At 36.5% G+C, this 18,155-nt stretch overlaps 1 protein-coding gene across 3 annotated transcripts in view; it reads right to left on the reverse strand.

Moving 5' to 3' along the window:
• Positions 1–246: 246 nt before the first annotated feature.
• MAP3K21 (mitogen-activated protein kinase kinase kinase 21) overlaps positions 247–18,155 on the reverse strand; it is a 43,411-nt gene continuing 25,502 nt past the window's right edge. Inside the window, exons 5-11 of one of the 3 annotated variants that reach the window (XM_040598353.1) lie at positions 13,557–13,797; positions 11,498–11,620; positions 8,803–8,943; positions 8,124–8,274; positions 6,957–7,051; positions 4,552–5,337; positions 247–3,490 (exon numbers count right to left, since the gene is read on the reverse strand). In XM_040598353.1, the coding sequence (XP_040454287.1) occupies positions 3,066–3,490; positions 4,552–5,337; positions 6,957–7,051; positions 8,124–8,274; positions 8,803–8,943; positions 11,498–11,620; positions 13,557–13,797 (1,962 nt within the window). In that variant the 3' untranslated portion in view covers positions 247–3,065. The remainder of the gene's footprint in view (positions 3,491–4,551; positions 5,338–6,956; positions 7,052–8,123; positions 8,275–8,802; positions 8,944–11,497; positions 11,621–13,556; positions 13,798–18,155) is intronic. The other 2 variants (XM_040598354.1, XM_040598356.1) reach the window with 2 other exon arrangements.

An 18,155-nucleotide genomic window follows, 5' to 3' on the forward strand; every position in this document is an offset into this window, starting at 1 on the left:
TACTATAGTCACATGAAAGAAAGAACAAGCTTACACCATATGTTTCTGCCCACATCAATTGCACAAAATTACAGGAATGTTCACGTTACTGTACTGGATAATTAAAGTAACAATTACATTCTAATGTTCCAAGAACTGGGTGGCCCATAGTCTATAGTTCCCGGTTATTCGCCAGAGAACTCCTTTATACTTGTTGAGAAAGCATTAAAATATATTTTTCAAGAAAATTCAGGTCACTTGGCAATACAGGAGCTACAAAATATTTATTTTTTTAAATAAAAACATTTAAATCATCAGGTTTTGTAAAACAGCACGTCAAGTGTTTATCTTAATCTTTGTAGTGTAAGCACCTTCAGTTTTATGCTAAAACAGTCAACATAAATTATTATTTGGTCAGGGTATTAAACTACATTGAAATAAATATACTTTTAACCAAGACAGATCACCTAAGGCATACCAGATTCCTATATCTTTATAGAAAGTTTCTCTGGTGACAAGTGAAATACAGACTGTGAAACCATGATTGCAGTAATTTTTTCTTTTTCTCTTTTTAATTTCAGTGAAGACTGGCCTATAATTTTAAACTATAAAAACAATTATAAAGCGTTACAGCTACAGCTTTAAAAAACCCTGCATCACGTAAGAGAAATATTTGAGATGGCTTACCTAAACAGTCTCAGAATAAGAGGTGGAATACAAACTGCTAAATTACCTACAACGCACTGGGCTGGTCATATCACATGTCCCACTCCTATGGGAAATTACCCACTGAACAGGAATAGAAATCTTTGTTTAATTAAAAGAGAGATAAGTCACTGATAACTGAAAACAATACAACTCAAAGGGCTTTTTATGCTCATACTACTGATTACAAAACACTGGGTGAAAAATTTAATATTTAACATTATATAAACCTTACAAGTACAGAACTTAACAGAAGTTTACAAGTAAAAATATTTCAGCACCTGAGATTTTCCTGTAGAAAGCCAAACAGAGATACTTTCTTCAGAAACATGTAATACAATCAACTCCTTTTCTCTCAGTATTACACAGGAATAATTGATAAAGAAAGAGTTGAAATACACATAATGCTCCAAAATTCTAATTAAGCCTTGAAGATAAATCTGCTATCAAGCTATATTTAAAATTTGATCCATGTGCATTACCTGACTTTATTTTATGAAAACAATTCATATTAAGACTTCATCTATTAAAGTGTTCTGATGAAATTAAAGTTTAAAGGAAGGGCAAAGAACAGTATGCAACTTGAATCACGTTGACAAAGAATACTGGAACAGAAACAGGTTTGAACAAAATGTAATAACTTAATCTGCTATGCAAGCATTTAGTTTTACAGACAACTAGTGGTTTTGTCTTTACTTTTGGTAAACTAATACTTTAAGGAAATCCTTTTCTATATTCACTTTGAGAGCTGGGAAGTTGCATTTTCTGCGTTCTGCTCTGTGCTATTAAGACTTCATGATTTTGTATGTATTTATCTGCCACCCTCAAGGTAGCCACTGTACAGCATGCCAGACACTTTCTTTTTTGATCCCTTGGTTTCGAAGCTTTAAGCAATTGTGTATTTTATTGAACAACTGAACTCCCAGACCCCAGAGTACAGGAGAAGAAAACGTGTAAAACAAAGGTCTCAACAAAACAGTGTTCTGGTGGCAATATCGTAGTTTTATTCTAACATTATCTATTTTTATTTATGAAGACTATTTAAATATCAAGTGATATGTAAAATTAAAGACTTCAAATACTGGAATATGAGGGATGCTCCTTTAATTCTAGAAATGCTTTCAGCGGGGAAAGTAAACTATACATTTGGTTTTATTTAATCACTTAGTGATACTGTAAAAAAATCCAAACTGTCAGTGTCATCGGGTTAAATGTTCCTCCCCCCACAATTAACTATCTGCAATTTTCTGGAACCCTTCTATCACTGAAAACCAGTCAAGAATATCTGTTTCTGTCCTTTAATTCCTAAATATGAACAACTGAGCGCTCAGTAGTAACTTTAGAAAGAAAAGCTACAGAAATCATACTGAAAGATGTAATATTAAATTATTGCAGTTTTAAAATTTGAGTGCAGTAAAATGCACTGTTGGCTCACTTAAAATCAAGCCCAATCATCCTTAAAACCCATCATCTTTCCTCAATACAAGGTGCAGCAGAGTTTAAAAAACAAGAATGGGGGCAAACCCCTCCACCACAAACAAAAAATCCCGAACCAAGAATATTGTTTTCAGTGCAAACACTGTAGTCTTCAAAAGCTTAAGAGTACAAATATTTATGTTCCAGTGTATCCTTACCTAACAAGGAATGTTGTTTCACATTATAAAGTATGTCAAATACCTTTAATCCAATCGCAATACTGGTTTACCCTCTCAAATCAGTACGGTGGCTGAAACCTAGGTGTTTATACAAGTGGTGTAACTTTCTGGAGAAACTAATGCACACAGTTGAAAGCTCTCACAAAAAGCAAGGGCAAAGACTGCAAATTCAGCTGCTGGTCCTTAGCCAATTTCAGTATCAAATGCTGAAAAGTAACCAGCTACTTAACGAGGAGTGAACAGAGCTTCCCGCACCAGCACCTTAAATCCCCTGCCCCACTCCCTAATTCTACAGGCCACAGAGGCAAGGTGCAGACAGCCACTTCTTCAGCAAAACTCTTCTTGACAGAACACAACCTTACTGTTATGTCATTCATTTTTTCAATGTGCAAAAGTTAAATATCTAGCAAAACCCCTCAAACCTAAAGAAAACTTCCGTGACACTGCAGGAGGAGGCGGATATGTTCTTTTAGTCATTCAAAATATATTTATAAAATTAATCTAGAATACTATTTTGCAGCATTGTGCTTTTAAAGTTATTAGCTGGGATTCCAAGGAACATTCGAAAAAGGCATCCACTACATTTTCCTAATTAGCTGCCCAATTTAATAATTTTGGTACTATTTGTCACAGTACATCAGAAAACAGCAGCACAAAGCATTAGATGGACAAGAATTTTGCATTTGTTCCCCTTTAAAAAGCAAACATTTTTAAAATGAAAGGCACTCATGACAGAAACTCTCTCTCCAGTTCATATATAGATGGCCGACAAGTTTTGCTCTTCACTCTACATAAAGGCACAGTACAGTCTCTGTTTTGACCTTCCACATCAATATCAAGTAATGAGGGCATGTGGCAGTTAGTTCTTTCCTCAGTATCTGGCAACAAGTTAACATCTGGATCTACATTGCCCTCTAAATATTCAGAGTCTTTAGAGTTTGGTTTAATAATACGTGGAATAATCTGCCATGCATCAATTTTACTTCTTAGAGAAGAAGGTCGAGGCCTTGCTATACTATTGACAGCGCTCTGCTTTTCAGTTGAACCACCACCGTGATTGCTTCTTTGTTGAACAGACGGAGAGTGCAGAGTTCCAGTAACTGACAGAACTGGTAACGTGGAGACATCATCGGTTGAAGCAAATCCGTTAGCTAGGGGAAAGGAAAGGCCAAACAAAATGAGACAATTTAAACCATGTGACTTCTTTGCTATTTGTAAAACTGAGCTGCCATAATCACTAGTGGCTTTCCCGCCCCCCCCCCCCCCGAAAAATTAAGGGGCTTGTACATCCATGGGGAACCTCCTAAGAGAGGACCGGCAGTGCTCAAGTAACATTTTTGTATCTATACTCTCTGCTCGAGGCCACAATAGTTTATTTTTTATTGATACAAAAGAAAGAGATAAAGCATTAACCACCCAGTAACTGGATGAATATTAATACTGGAATAAAGCCCCATAATTTTGTCCAGTTATTATAAGTAATTACATATGCATAGAGTACCGTGAAGAATATTACATTTAAGACACCACAGAATGCCAGTATTGAAATTTAGAACTTCTTTTCAAAACCTCATTAATCATGAACTTATCCATTTACATGGAAACCAGATTTAAAGACCATTTTTATCAACAGCTTATCTTAAGGATTTATGGAACATGTGACATAGCTTCTAGGTCAAGCAGGCAAATCAAAACTTACCAGACTTGTTTTTCTTGAAGTTAATAAAATGTGCAGTACTAAAATGATGCTTAATCACTCACCTATGTGGACTGTGAAACTATATTAAAATTAAACAAGCATATTCTCAGTCTCAGGAAGTCCACAACTACTCAATGCATGCACCTGGCACTCTCAGTTTATTTCAGCCACAATGCTAGTATTGTACGTTTCTCAGAAAGGAGGTTCTCGACAACACGAAAAGACCAGGGAAACCTATTTTTGCAACACCTGAGAAAAACAGATATCGCCTTGAAATAAACCATCTCTTTCCCTTAAATCTCCATACCAACACTCCTAACAGGACACTATTCCAAGCGCAACTAGTTTATTCAGGGTTCAGACACAGAGGGCTTACCCACACGCTGTTAAGGTGGCTCAGCTAACGCGTAACTGTAACAAAAATCTTAGCAACTCACTAGTAAATGGTTAGTTTCCCTACATTTTCTGTTTCTGTGCTTAAAAATCCTTTACACTAAGTTCTTAATTACTCACCTGTGGTCTGAAAATTGTTCCCATCTGATAAGGTTCGCCTGTGACCCAACACACTTAACTTTGTAAAGGAATCATTTGGCACATTTTGAGATTCGTGTTTCAGACAAAGATTAAAAGGCTGTTTTTTTAATCGTGTAGAAACTGTTTTAGGAGCCAGGTGTATCCTCTGCTCTCTCTTACTTTCAGAGGTTTCAGATGAAAAGTCATCAGTGGCACTAGATGGGCCACAATCACCAAGCACAGTGCTTACAAACGCATCTTCACTGTCAGACTGAAGTAGGCATTTTGTGGAAATGGAGGGCATAGACAGAAGATTCACAGTATTTGCAGCTGGATTTAGGGATGGAGCGTTTGCTTCCTCTTTCTTGGACTGCAGTCGCGTAGGGCTGGCACTCCTGCGAAATTTTGAAGCACGCTGAAATATTCCATCACGCTTCTTCTTCTCATCTTTAGGCAAGAGTTCATCTGGACCCTGTGATTTGTTCAGCTCTCTGATATCTAAGCCCAGCGCGACAGATGCGAGGAGGACAGCACACCCATACAGAACTGAATCAGTCTTCTTTTTCTGTGGCGTCCTGCTCAGACTGTTCGTAGGTGTCATTTGAGGAGTACTACTTGTAGAACTAGCAGAGGTTCCTTCTTCAAAGCTCTCATGTTCTACTGTATTCTCTCCCTGATCATCTTTCCAAAGAGGTAGATTAATATAGGCCTGATTCGGCAACTTAATCGGCTTTGGTCTTTTACTGTCCAAACCTTCAGGGAGAAGTTTCTTATCAGTACAGACACCTATAAAACATTACAGTATATGTTAAGATTGCAATTCAGCTATTTTGCTATTGCATGTCTGCATATGTACATCGTTATTTCCTTTCACTTGCACAAGTATTAATCTTGAGGTATACTGTATGTCCCCTTCAGAAAGTAGTTAGAAGCTCAGAGACTCACACTGTAAGATTCAGAAACGTATCCTAAGCCTAAACATCTTCATGTTCTCTTGATAGCCTTTAAAGTAGCAGAAGTACCATTTGCTACAATTTCACCTTTTTAGCAAGTCAAAGGCAAACTATTAGAAGCAGCTTGCCTTCCTGAGCATAAGTTAACTGTGAACAAACTAAGTTTTCCACGTCTGAAAGACTTACCTTTATTTTAAGAGGGGCATAATGTATCTTCCAGTCTTTACACACCCAACACAGTTCAAGAACAGGTATTGTCTTTGCATTGTCTGTGATATTTGAGGATTTACAAGACTTTGGTAGTGCTTTTCAAATAACACAGAAAATATTTCTGTGTATGGACTACAGTGAAGTAATGTACTATACACAAACTGCCAGGTAAGATCTGGAACACATTCTTTGCAACACTTTCAATTAAGCTGTGTTCCAAAATCCAGTGAGTTACTAGAAAATTTTCCAATTCACTAGGCAATGGTTGTCTGGAATAAAAATAAGTTTGACATCTCACACCTAATGACAAATAAAATGGAAGGTATAATTGGACTTACATGTGTTATTCTACTGTAAACTACTGAATGCTACAGAATAAGTATTTGAAATGCAAATATGTAAAAGTATATTATAATCTCCAAATGTCTGTATACAGGGATTTAGAGTAAGCTAATGGTAGCCTTGATTTATACCCCTGCCAGTATATACAAAGATGAAAATGCCTCTTTCCTGGGGGGCTGCAGGGGGGTGGGTGGCCGGGAGCAGTGCCCAAGCACCTTACCATTTCCTCTTCCAGCTGGCATAAATCTAGCTGCTGGTATGACACCAAGTTATATCACAGTTTTTCTCCTGACACTGGTAACTTAATTTTCTCAGATAACAGAATCTGTAGCACAGAAACTGTGTAGATTTGAAAATTATAGTCTATTATGTTCCTGATCCTAAGAGGATTAAGTATGTTTTTACTTGTGATTTACCTGTAAATCCCAAAATCCTGCCTAAACAACTAAGGTTTGAAATCTACATATTTTTTTCTTGAAAACTTAGAGTGTAGCATTTTTTTAAAATAACTGTGCAGAGCCCACCAACAATTAAAGACATTTAAATGATCGTTAATGACAAGATAATTATTGATTTAGATGTTTGGTTTTAGATGAAACTAAAACCTGATGACTGCAGATCTCATATACAGATCAGCCGGCAACTAAAAAATGTACAGGGGCAAAAATCCCTATGTGGTACTGCTCACACACTATATATATTTCTTAGTTGCTAATGATGGAAATGTAAAGATGTTAACACTTGCATTTTTTTACCGTAGTTTTTTTGTAGCATGACTACTCTTCTAATAGTCTGCATAATTCTTGAGGAATTCGAGCAATACAATTTTAACATCTAATGCCACGACAGACCTAATGTCACGATATGGCAACTTCCATTTTTTTCAAAAATAGCTCTTACCTTGGTCCACAAATAGGGAAGCTAGGGGAACACCCTTCTGATTTTTCATTAAAACAGTTGACCAAGGGTTGCTGCCATCTGAAAGGGGTCTTATTCTGAAATAACAATAGTTATTTTGATATTACAGAGGATACTATATTTATATACGCTTTTACAGAAAATTACTCAAATATCTTTCTTTTTAAACTATAAACATGCAGTACAGAACTTGAAAACAGTAAAGCTTTCCACAGGTAGCAAAAGTTATATATATGTGATAGCACAGAGTCGTATGATTATAAATTGATACATGTGCTACATCAGCTATTCCTTATAACATAAAAATTTCAGGCCACAAAAGAAAGACAACGAAAAGAATAGGCCTTGACTACCTACCGAAGAACAAAAGTTGGTGGAAACCTTGAAAATAGTTTCACTGTGTCAAAGGAATGACGCAAATATTGGAAATTTATTAAGCATTGTGACTAAACAAAAATATCCTAAAGCCGGTTTTAACAGATGATCTGGAACCAACTACTGCCACAGGTAAATGAGTAGAGATCTCCACCACGAAAAAAGAAAAAGGCACTATAAGTAATTATATATACTAGAAGAGACAAGGAAAAGGATCTCTTGCTCCAGAAAAAACGATAACCTCCAGTTTTGAGCAATCAGAAAAAATAATCTGAAAGTGAATGTGTCCAGCTGCTTTTCAGACCCCTTTCACCCTACCTTTATCAGTGTAAACGATGTTGCTGGTGTGAATTGTGTTTCACGTATGCAAAGTGAGTCAGTTTTATTTAATGGCACTGGAAGTGCCCACTGGAGGCCATGCCTGCAGCTCCTCAAGTAAATGTGAGGAGGGGCAAGACAGACAGACAGGCCATAGTATTAGTAGCACAGGCCAGTGCATTAGTAGCTCAGCCTCCCAGTACGTTCCAAATCTCAAAAACCAGAGACAAAGGGTAATAGGTAAGCGCCACTAAAACTTCAAGATAAGTTTTTATCCTTAAGTCTACGTGGGAGAGCCATCCACCATTAACATAACTCCTAAATTAATTGCAAGTAAGGACTGAGCTTTAGCTGTAACTAGAGACTGCAGAACTTCTCTCACTTACTACTTATGTTAGTGATTCAGTTACTAAGAACGCTTAGTATTATCAAACAAGCAAGATGTAGTACACATACTTGTCCTTACAATCTGCACGATCCTTTGTTTGAACTGAACTTGGTCCCCATGTACAACCTCTCTTTTTGAAACTTCTCTTCACATCTTCAAACTCTTCTTGGTGATAAGTTGTGCTCCTTCCCCAAGTTCTGTTGCTTTCATCTGAAGTTACTAGAGTTTGGATTTAAAAGCACAAACAAAAAACCGCACAAATAAATAGTATTTTTTAAATCAAAATATTTTGACAGAACAGAGTATTTTCTCCACTGCAAAACCATTTTGACACAGTTACACAATGAAGTGTAGACAAAATTTGAGATTTTATTTTATAAAAACCACCACACAAACTGCACTGATGCAAAAAGATGAGCAAGCAAGAAAAATAATTTATGAGCTGACAAGAGACCCCAATTAAAGATAAAGCAGCAAAACAATCATATTTTCCATGCTCTCTTTAACGGAGAACCTTCTATGTAGGTAATTCAGACAAGTGAATTAGACTGAGCACTTAAATTCCAATGAAGAAAATATATGCTGTGGAACAACTGGTATCAAACGAAACAGAATATTCCAATTGTGACAATGATGAATGTTTTCTTTCTCACTAAGCCAAAATTAATTATACTATGAAAGTGTCTAACCTTCATTAAATGCTTAGTCTGTCACTGTCTCAACTGTTAAGTTAAACAGAACCAGCACCTTTGAAACATAATGAAATCTTGCCTTTTTTCATAACCCCACTGGGAAGTTCATATTCACTTGTGATATCTACATCCTGCTGGTACACATATACACTGTTTCTTCGGCCATTAGTTGTGTGTGTATCTGTTTTGGGAATCACTGAGGAAAAATTAAGAGAATGTAGTAGAGAACTTAGTCAAGCTGATTTCAGAAATGGAACTGTTTCCCATATATTTTTATCTTCGGGTCACAAAGCCCAAACCTATAAAGGCATTAAGCGTCTTTTGATAGCAGGTTTTTACTGTAGGGTTTAGAGGATCCTCTTTCTAGGACCAAACCCGGGCAAGTAGATTTTCATGTACATGCCTGTGGTTCTGCTGCTCCTGCACTGCACAGGATTCTCCTCCTGCCTCACCGTACACCACCTTGCCAGCACAGCTTTCCCTGTAGTATGGCACTCTACTTACCTTCTTTACACTCCCATTTTCAACCACATTCCAGGACCTATGGAATATGTATCTTACTGGTTTTCCTCCTTCCTTTAAAACACCTTTCAAAGTCAGTAGAATTTGTTTTAATAACAAGATTTACAATTAACTAGATATTTATTTTAATTTTAAAAAGCTTCTAGAATTGGAAGCTAGAGTCACAACAAAGTGAAGCAATCAAGTAACCAATTTTTAGATATGCCTCTTCAAATCACCTGTATTTGAGCAAGTCTTCTTGAAACAAAGACACTTTGAAGTTAAATCAAGATAAAACATTATTGTGGGAAAGAGACTTTATTTTGCACAGGTGCAGATGGGTGTGGAAGCTAAATTGTTTCAGGTAGATACTCCTGAGAGATCTGATAAGCTTTTAGGTAAAGTCTAGGGATCCAAACTCAGAAACAGAAGTGTACTTTTAAAGGAGAGCCTTTATCTTGTTTTGTATGTTCTAGTCCTACAAACAGAAATGCCTGCTCAAATAAAAAAGAAAAAAAAAGAAAAAGAAAAAAAGAAAAATCCCAAGTGACACTTAGCACATATGCAAGGAGTGGTACTGCTATAGCTTACATATGGTTATGCCTTAAAAAAAAAAAAAAAAAAACAAAAAAAAAACCAACCACCACCACACCACCAAAAAACACCCTTAAGTTGTCATGTATTGGCATGATTTCGAAATTTGCTTCATTTCCAAGCATTTCCATACAGAGCAAGGAGAATCAAAGGTAAAATGAGACAGTCCTGTTTATATGTAATTATGACATTTTACTAAGAAAAACATTTCTTACCTTTCTGCAGTAAAAAGACCCCACCAACCAAAAAACCCACCACATGGTTTGAAGTCAGGAAACCATTATCAACACAGATACTTTGTCAGCTAACTTCTGAAAAATAATTTATGTAATTTTCCTTCCATCTTAAATTTTCATTAAGAAAGGGTTTGTCCACCTCTCTCCTTTATTTGTAACACATGGATAGTAATGGTCTTCGCCCACGGAACTATGTCAGTTACAGTTCAAACAAAAAATAAAGTTACTGCCAGAAAAGACCACTTCTCCTTTAGACATGAATAATGAAAAAGATTTCATAAGGCAGAGGTATTCCAAAGGAGATGAGTGATCTGGTTTCTATCCAAACTTCTAAAGAAAGCTTCAGGCTGGTCAATAATAAATAAAACTTCATATACTAGCTACAGAACAGTATGCAGAAAAGAAAATCCCCATGCATTTTGGTTTCCCCTCCTCCTTATTTACATCTGATAAAGTCAGATTCTGAAGTAATTTCCCTCAGAGGCGACTCTCCTTGCAAGAGAAGACAGACACCATCCACAAGCAATCAGCTGGAACAGGTTCCACTGATTTCATATAGAGAAGCTTAAGGCATTCCATGCTGAATATGGATAATTAGACAATCTGCTTTGCACAGTAGATCAGACAGTACATATGCAGTGAATCCTGTAGGAACTGTTTATCTCTACATATGTCATTCCCAAATATAAATGCAGGCTTCACTGTAACAATATGCACAGTCTTCTTCCATACAAGGTACCTCCACTACATGAGCATGAACACACCTCTCCTTCTGCCATCTGGTTACATAGAATAATGTAAATCTACACGTGTACTGACAATTTTATTTTTCTGTCTTTCTCTTGTTCTCAAAAAAACTAAAGCAAGCTCTCTTCTTCATTTCCTTCTGGGTTTATATTTGCTTAAAGCTTGCTTCTCTTGCCATAAGCAAGTTGGGTTGCTGGTTGATTCGCTGGCCTTTCCATCTTACATGACACCCTTATTCTCTGAATCTTTTTTTTTTTCCTTGGTAGTCCATAACTGGTTTCCTCTATCAACTCCAATACCTAATAAAAACTTGTTTTCCATCTTACATGGGTTCTAAATGTGATGCTTTGCCCATTGACACTATAAATTTTGATTCCTCATTCTTTTATCCCTGTCAGTTTACAAAGTGATTAATCAAGAAGATTAATAGATTAAGGAAAGATATGATTTAAAACATTCACAATAATTTTGCATTACTGAAGATTAGCTAGCATTTTAGCCGTATTATCCCTCCCATCAAAGAACAAGTTACAAATGTTAGAACAAGTTAGGGGACCTAGAAATCAGACAGAATCTCTCTGGAATCTGATACCACTCTGGGTATTTCAGTGAGTAGATGGAATAAACAGTCTCTATTGACCAAATGAACAAATAGAAATGGTGGAGACTTACACTGTATAGCTCGAAGTCGAGGAATTATTGTGGGGCTACTTGATGGACTAGAGCTGTTACTGTTCAAACTCCTCCTCTTATCCAGGTTGGGGGATGCCTGCACTGTTATTTTGTGCTGGAAATCTATAAGGGAGTAAAACGGATCAGTTTTAATGTTCTAAAAAAAAAACTCTTCAGGTGATTATAATGCTGTACTTCTTAAAACTATTAAAGCTATATAATGAATTAAGACTTTCCAGTGTAGGAGATGTTCCTATTAAAAACGCTGACAAACTTTAACTCTTAATGTAACAATTTAAACACTGAGTCCAACAGGCAGGATTTCACACCTCCACAGACACTGTATGACAGGTTTGCAGTAACATCACCAAAAGCAGGCAGGTCCAAGTGGACCCAAACTGAGACACATCCACATCACAAGCTGTTATTCAATCTTGTTGGTTGTCACAGAGGGAAAGAAAAATCTCAGTATTTCATCTCAAATCAATCAATCAATATTCACGGAAATCAGATTTGCCTTAATTATTTTTTTAACAACGTAATTCATATACAACATAAAAAGCAGCGTTAACAAAGAAGCCGTAGCTATCAATATGTCAGAAAAATAAGACAACAAACTACAGAATTTCAAATATTTATAGCAATGTAGTAAAAAAAGAACAACAAGTATTGGCAAGAAGGAAAAACCTTATGAAATAAAATTTGACAATATGCCCCTCTAATCCCCATCACCAGTGCAATTACATTGTATGCTATTGTTAAAACAGAACTGTTTCACAGACAAGCTCATCTGGGTGATTCTGGACAACAAAGAACTAAGTGGTAAGCGATATTCTGAAAAACACTTTAAGTTAAATATGAGCAGAACTGGAAACAATGGACCAAATATTTAGTTTAAGCTCGTGATCCAGCATAAAGCAATCTAACATGCTTATGTGGGAGGCTGTAGTGTGATTTATATTTACTGTTATTATTACTTCTAAAGTAAAGAAAATAAATTTATTTTACTAGTGCTGAAATAGTATTCTAAATACTACTACCCTCTGTCTCTTTCCAACTACTAGACAGATATGATTTGGTCAGACCTGTGTCAGTGTGACTTTAGATTCTTACTGTATGAGTACTAAACTGACAGACTTGACCTGGAAGCCACTGAAGGTTTCCATCTTCCACACTTCCATCAGCACTGCTGAAGGCTTTCTAACCATCGGCATAATCTTGAGTTTCCATAGCGTCATCTCATGGCAACGTTAAAAAGGTACCACTGAACCAGAAACTAAAAAAACCCCAACTATACAACCACATCCCCTTTGCAAAGGGGGCGTTTTAATACATTCATGGGTGGAATTAAATGCTCTAACATTCAAATTATACCATATTTGTATTCTGAAATAATATCTTCTGTTGCTATTACAGCGTTTTCTTGCAAGAAGTAAAGCACCAAAGATCATAACTGCTGTGTTGTATTTGGGGCTGCAATAAGCATGTAATTTGGACTTACTACACACGTACCTCCAGCCTTTACAAAGTGCTGTTTTTCTGCTAGGTGTTTTAAGTTTAAGGTAAACAGCACTAGTATTTGATCATGTTAGAATGTTCCAGGATGTGATAAAAAGGTACTTTTCTATCTGTACAAAAAAAAAAAAGGTAGCAAAAATCTGAACTTTGAACCAGTCTTAAACCATGTGGCTCCCATGCTAGTAACCTTTCCCTCCAGATACAATGGACTTCTAGCTGAATTAGGTAAAACGAGTCTTCCAGCTGAAATCAGGACTAGTACATACAAGAATATGATACAGGAAAGTGGTTTTTGGAGGGGACACGGGGGCTGGGACAGGGGATGGAGAAAAGGAAAAAAAAAGGGGGGGGGGGGGGGCAGGGCGGGGAGGGCTATACAAATCTTACCATACCCTTTTGTACTATTAGGGTAGAAAGACTGGATGATGAATTAAAACAGTAGCCAATTCTGAAAACATTACCCATGGAACTGAAGCCTGCATACTTGATCGTAACATACATAGTGAACTTTTTTTTTTTTTAAAAAAAAAAAATCACAAACCTGAAGGCAAACTAATTCTGTGTCCATCTTTAAGTTTTAACCGGCTTCTTTTAAATTTGCCCTTCCTCTTCTTCACATTGGGTTTCTCCTGATTTAACTGGAATATCATGATGTTCAGCTCACGCTCCAGTACATCTATCTCACGTTCTGCTAACTGTTGTTCACGGCGCTTAAGTAATTCTTCTTGAGATTTTTGCTGAAGAGCTGCTCTTGTCAACTCCTCTTCTCGTGATCGAAGCTCCTGAAGAGTCACACAAGTAAAACTAATAACGTGAAGGTCGTATCAAAGGATATATAAAGCACACAGTAGGTTGTATTTTCTGATTTATTTTCACGATGCACTAGATACATATAATATGCACACACAACCTTCTGAAAGTCCTCCATTCTGCATAAACCAAGATTCTGTACCCAGACACAAACCAAGCATTACACAGTTTCTTTTTAACCATTTAACCTGAGTCGCTTTACTTAAGCACTGGCAATGGGGACAACACATCCAATCAAAGATTATCAGCTTATAGCCTATCAGAAAGTGTGCTCCAAGTACTTCACATCAGAGACTCTTAGAGACTCTTTCATAGCTCCTATGCACTAACATAAAGCCAATGACCTGACGAATAGACAAATGAATGCCTTTATCTTAAATTTTCTAACCTTTCCTGTTTTTCAGCCATGTATTAAGTAGCACTTTTCAATCTAGAAAAGCAATCAGCATTACACCAAATGAGGATTAGTGTAACAGGATAAACCAAGTCATAAGACAGAAGACAGCTGTTTCTTAATTAAAATCTAGCAGTTATCTGTATAACATCAAACAGCTACTCACCACTGAATTACACCATGTAGACTCTCCAACCATCAATCCCATAGAATAGCTCCTCTCTTTTTAATTATTTTTTTTATTTTGGAGAAGGAAAAGCTTCAGTAAGGAAGTTAGGTAATTTTTCAGGGTAAATGAATCCCCAAGGCTAAACAGCTGTAAACCCACCATCTTAAAAACATCTTAAACTTCAGCTTCCAATATCTGTTGAAAGATACCTGAAATTTATGTAGATGTCCCTTCATAGTATGCGGCGTATTATACATGAAACAGGCTTACCCAGAAGTATTATAGTCAATACTGCTAATAAAAAAGACTACAGGAAAAGAAGCTACAATGTGACTGATACTGTATGTTTCTCACTACAGATTTTTTTTTCATTTTTACTTAAGATTGTGTAAATTCTACCTGGATAGAAGCTGAAATTCAATTCAAATGGAAATCCAGCATTTGAAATTATGCTATGCTAAAAGTTCTGGATATACTAGAAACTTCTTCATATTTAAAATTCATTCATTCTGTCACTGTACAATCTTAAAATTGTAGTGGTTTGTTGGGGTTTTTTTTTTCAGAGCAGACTGCCTACTTCTGCTCATAAGTATCCAGCAATGTTGTATGCCAGCACAATTCCTTATCGCATACTGTGAAAACAAAATCCTGGTCTTCTGCTCTTACTAACACCCACTTCGTCTTGAATTAATTCATTCCTGAACTATACTATTTTGGTGTCTTCAAATAAGGGTAAAAAAAACCCACACCCAATCTCTCTGTTTTTTCCAAAAAGACTATGCATGTCAAAAGACAGATAAGCACTGAAGCAAACTGCTTCAATGAAAAGTATCTGTTCCTCAGAAAGATACTTGTTTTTAGTTTACAGCTATGGCATACACACACTTTCACCATTTTCAAATTTAATCGGAATTATTGACAAATTTCATACAGTTTGGTAATTCTAAGTGAGCTTGTTTCAACACAATATATGAAAAAGTATTTTATTTTTTAAAAAGTCCGCTCTGCTTAACATACACACTTTTGCAAAAAGCAACTGTACCTCTTGGAAATTCAAAGGAGCCTGCCTTCACATCAGCAAGTAAGGTTTTGGGTTTTGCTTTTTTTGGTTTTGTTTCCTTTTATGGTTTTGTTTTTAAAAAGATATTTAACCACCTAACTTAGAGATTGCTGTAAATTCTCATTTCTCTCCTCCCATCCAGTCAAAACTGGACAACCTAAAACAAGGGTTGGAAGCAGAAGCCTCATGAATTCAGATTTAGAATAAAGGTACTTCAGAGTTTAAATAGAAAAGATCTTTGTAACTTTATCAATACAGTAATTAAGATGTATTAGGAGACGCTGTTGATTATCCATCTCTCATTGTCTTAAAATCCAGGTCCATAAAGCTCAGTAACTAGGCAAAAATTAAGAGTCCGTATTGAAAAGGTAGACAGTCTAGAAAAAGTGTTTCCTCACTGAGAGATTAAGTATTTACTCTTTTCCAAATAAACTAATTAAAAACAGACTTACTGCAATTAGTTATGCAATGTTTCTACACCACTCTACAATTAAAACACCCATTGTAAGGAAGCTAGGAAAAAAACCCTATATTTAAGTTGCTCAAGAATGTTTGTCAAAAGAAGATTGTGATCTTCACTTGGAGTGGGTGGCTTCACCATCGTTCATTTACAGCAAGCCCTTGAGGAAATTCCTCCAGCTACAGAAGTTCTTTTACGGGGCATGAGATCCCATGCACGGTTTTCTGGTTTATTATTATTTGTATAAACACTTCATAGACATTATTTTCTCCCAAGTACCGAACAGTAACATTGATAACGTGCCAAAATAAATAAGCCCACACACACGAAAACCTTCTCTAAGTCAAAGTTACGCGCTTTAATTCTTAAACAAGTTTACCTAATTAGGGCAGATGCCTTTGGAGATGCATTTACTTTGGCGTATGAGAAGGGAGATTAATTTTATCTATTCCCCTCCCTATTTAAGCTTAACTCACTTTTACACCAAAAATATGACTCTTCTCTCAAAGCTATGCAACATCTTACTTTATCCTAAACTTGAGATTTTTCTTCAATAAGAAATCTCATACCAGACTAATACCTCCAGAAAATAATAAAAAAAATAAACAAAAACCTGTATGGGAATGACTGTTACAATTGCTCCCAGAGTAAAAAGGGGAAAATGGTTAGTTCAGCAGTTGCTGGAGAGGCAGAAAAGAGTTATGCCCTATGGCAAGCTGTGGCAATTAAATGCAGTGGCTTGTGACACCACAGCAAGTAAAAAGGAAAGTCTCGACTTTCTGTAGGGGAACTATAACCCATCCAGAAAGGCAGAGATCTGACAGCTACAGAGGCACACAGCTTAGCTCCAGCATCCTATAGGCTCACTGCAGGCAGAGCGGAGGCTACACAGACAACACCTGCCCAGTTCCGTGAACTGAAATGGAAGAGGGAAAAGCAGAGGGTACAAGAAAAGGCAGACAGGAACAACGTCAGGTTATCACTGATGATACCGCAGTCTTAAATTCTGATACCACATAGGCTAATACTACAGTAGATCCGTAAGATCGCACCCATGCCCAGCCAACAACAAACAGCCATCTGTGGCGCTTGATGAGAAGCCAGAGATAAAGCTACTGACAGTGTAGCAAGATGAGTTCAGTTTTTGCTTTTGTCAAAGTGACTACGTCTTTTTATAAAGATTTCTTCTTCTTCATCTATTACCACATCACAAAAAACAACAAATATATACTCGGCAGTAACTATACTGCAAGAAAGACCAAGGAACAAATCTGTTCCTAATAGAAGCATTTCTAACAGGGACTCAAGAGGATACCTGGCCTATTCCAACTGTTAGCAAGCTGTCTAAAGAAAAATATAAACCTCAGAGCGATTAAAAACTAGTTAAAAGTAACTAAAAGAGAGGGCAAAGAGAACTAACAGTGGGCGTTCATTTAGCACAAACATATCATGATGTAAGAATATGGAAAGAAAAACAGTGACAGGCACAGTGACAGGCATCTGGATAACAGACAAGAGAAACCGCATTTGCTGATTCGTGAGTACAAGTTTGACTTAATTTTATTAATATCTGGCAGGAATACTTCCAAAACTGCAACACTGAAAGAGATCAATATTATCAGACTGTCCAGGAAGAGGAGATAAAAAGCACTATTCCATTTTTGGAAAAGAAGCCATGTGATACAGTCATATAACAGGATGAAAAGCTTTTCATTCCCACAGCTGAGAATGTTCAGCAGCAGCTGAAAATCTGCAGATTGTAAGATTAGCTAAGAGGTAAATAAACTCTTGTTTGTTAAGTGATGCATGCAAATATCCAAGGAAAAATAACAGGTTTTAAAAAGAGCCAACCTGCCACATTTACAGACCTACAGCCTGTTTTCTTTGGGGAGACAGGTGTGGATATGTTTCTTTTTCAACTGCCTGTACTTCTTGAATGAGCCATTCATATGATAAGCCTCATTAAAACAACATTATGCTTCTGGTCAAACCGAACATTTCACTTCAACCGAAATACCTCTATCTGTAGTTTGAGCAGACCAAACTGTTTATTGGTTTTGTTAAGGAAGAAAGGGAGAAAGCAACACTGTCTAAAATTTGAGAAATCAGTACTCAAACCTTTTTTCTGAAGTAAACTTGCTGCCAAACAGTTACAGGATTATTTAAAATACAGTCCCAAAACATATTAATGGAATTTAAGAATAGTATATCTACCAACAAGAACAGGCAACTTACATTAACGATGTT

Source organism: Falco naumanni, chromosome 6, assembly GCF_017639655.2.
Source record: "Falco naumanni isolate bFalNau1 chromosome 6, bFalNau1.pat, whole genome shotgun sequence".
NCBI classification, from domain to species: domain Eukaryota; kingdom Metazoa; phylum Chordata; class Aves; order Falconiformes; family Falconidae; genus Falco; species Falco naumanni.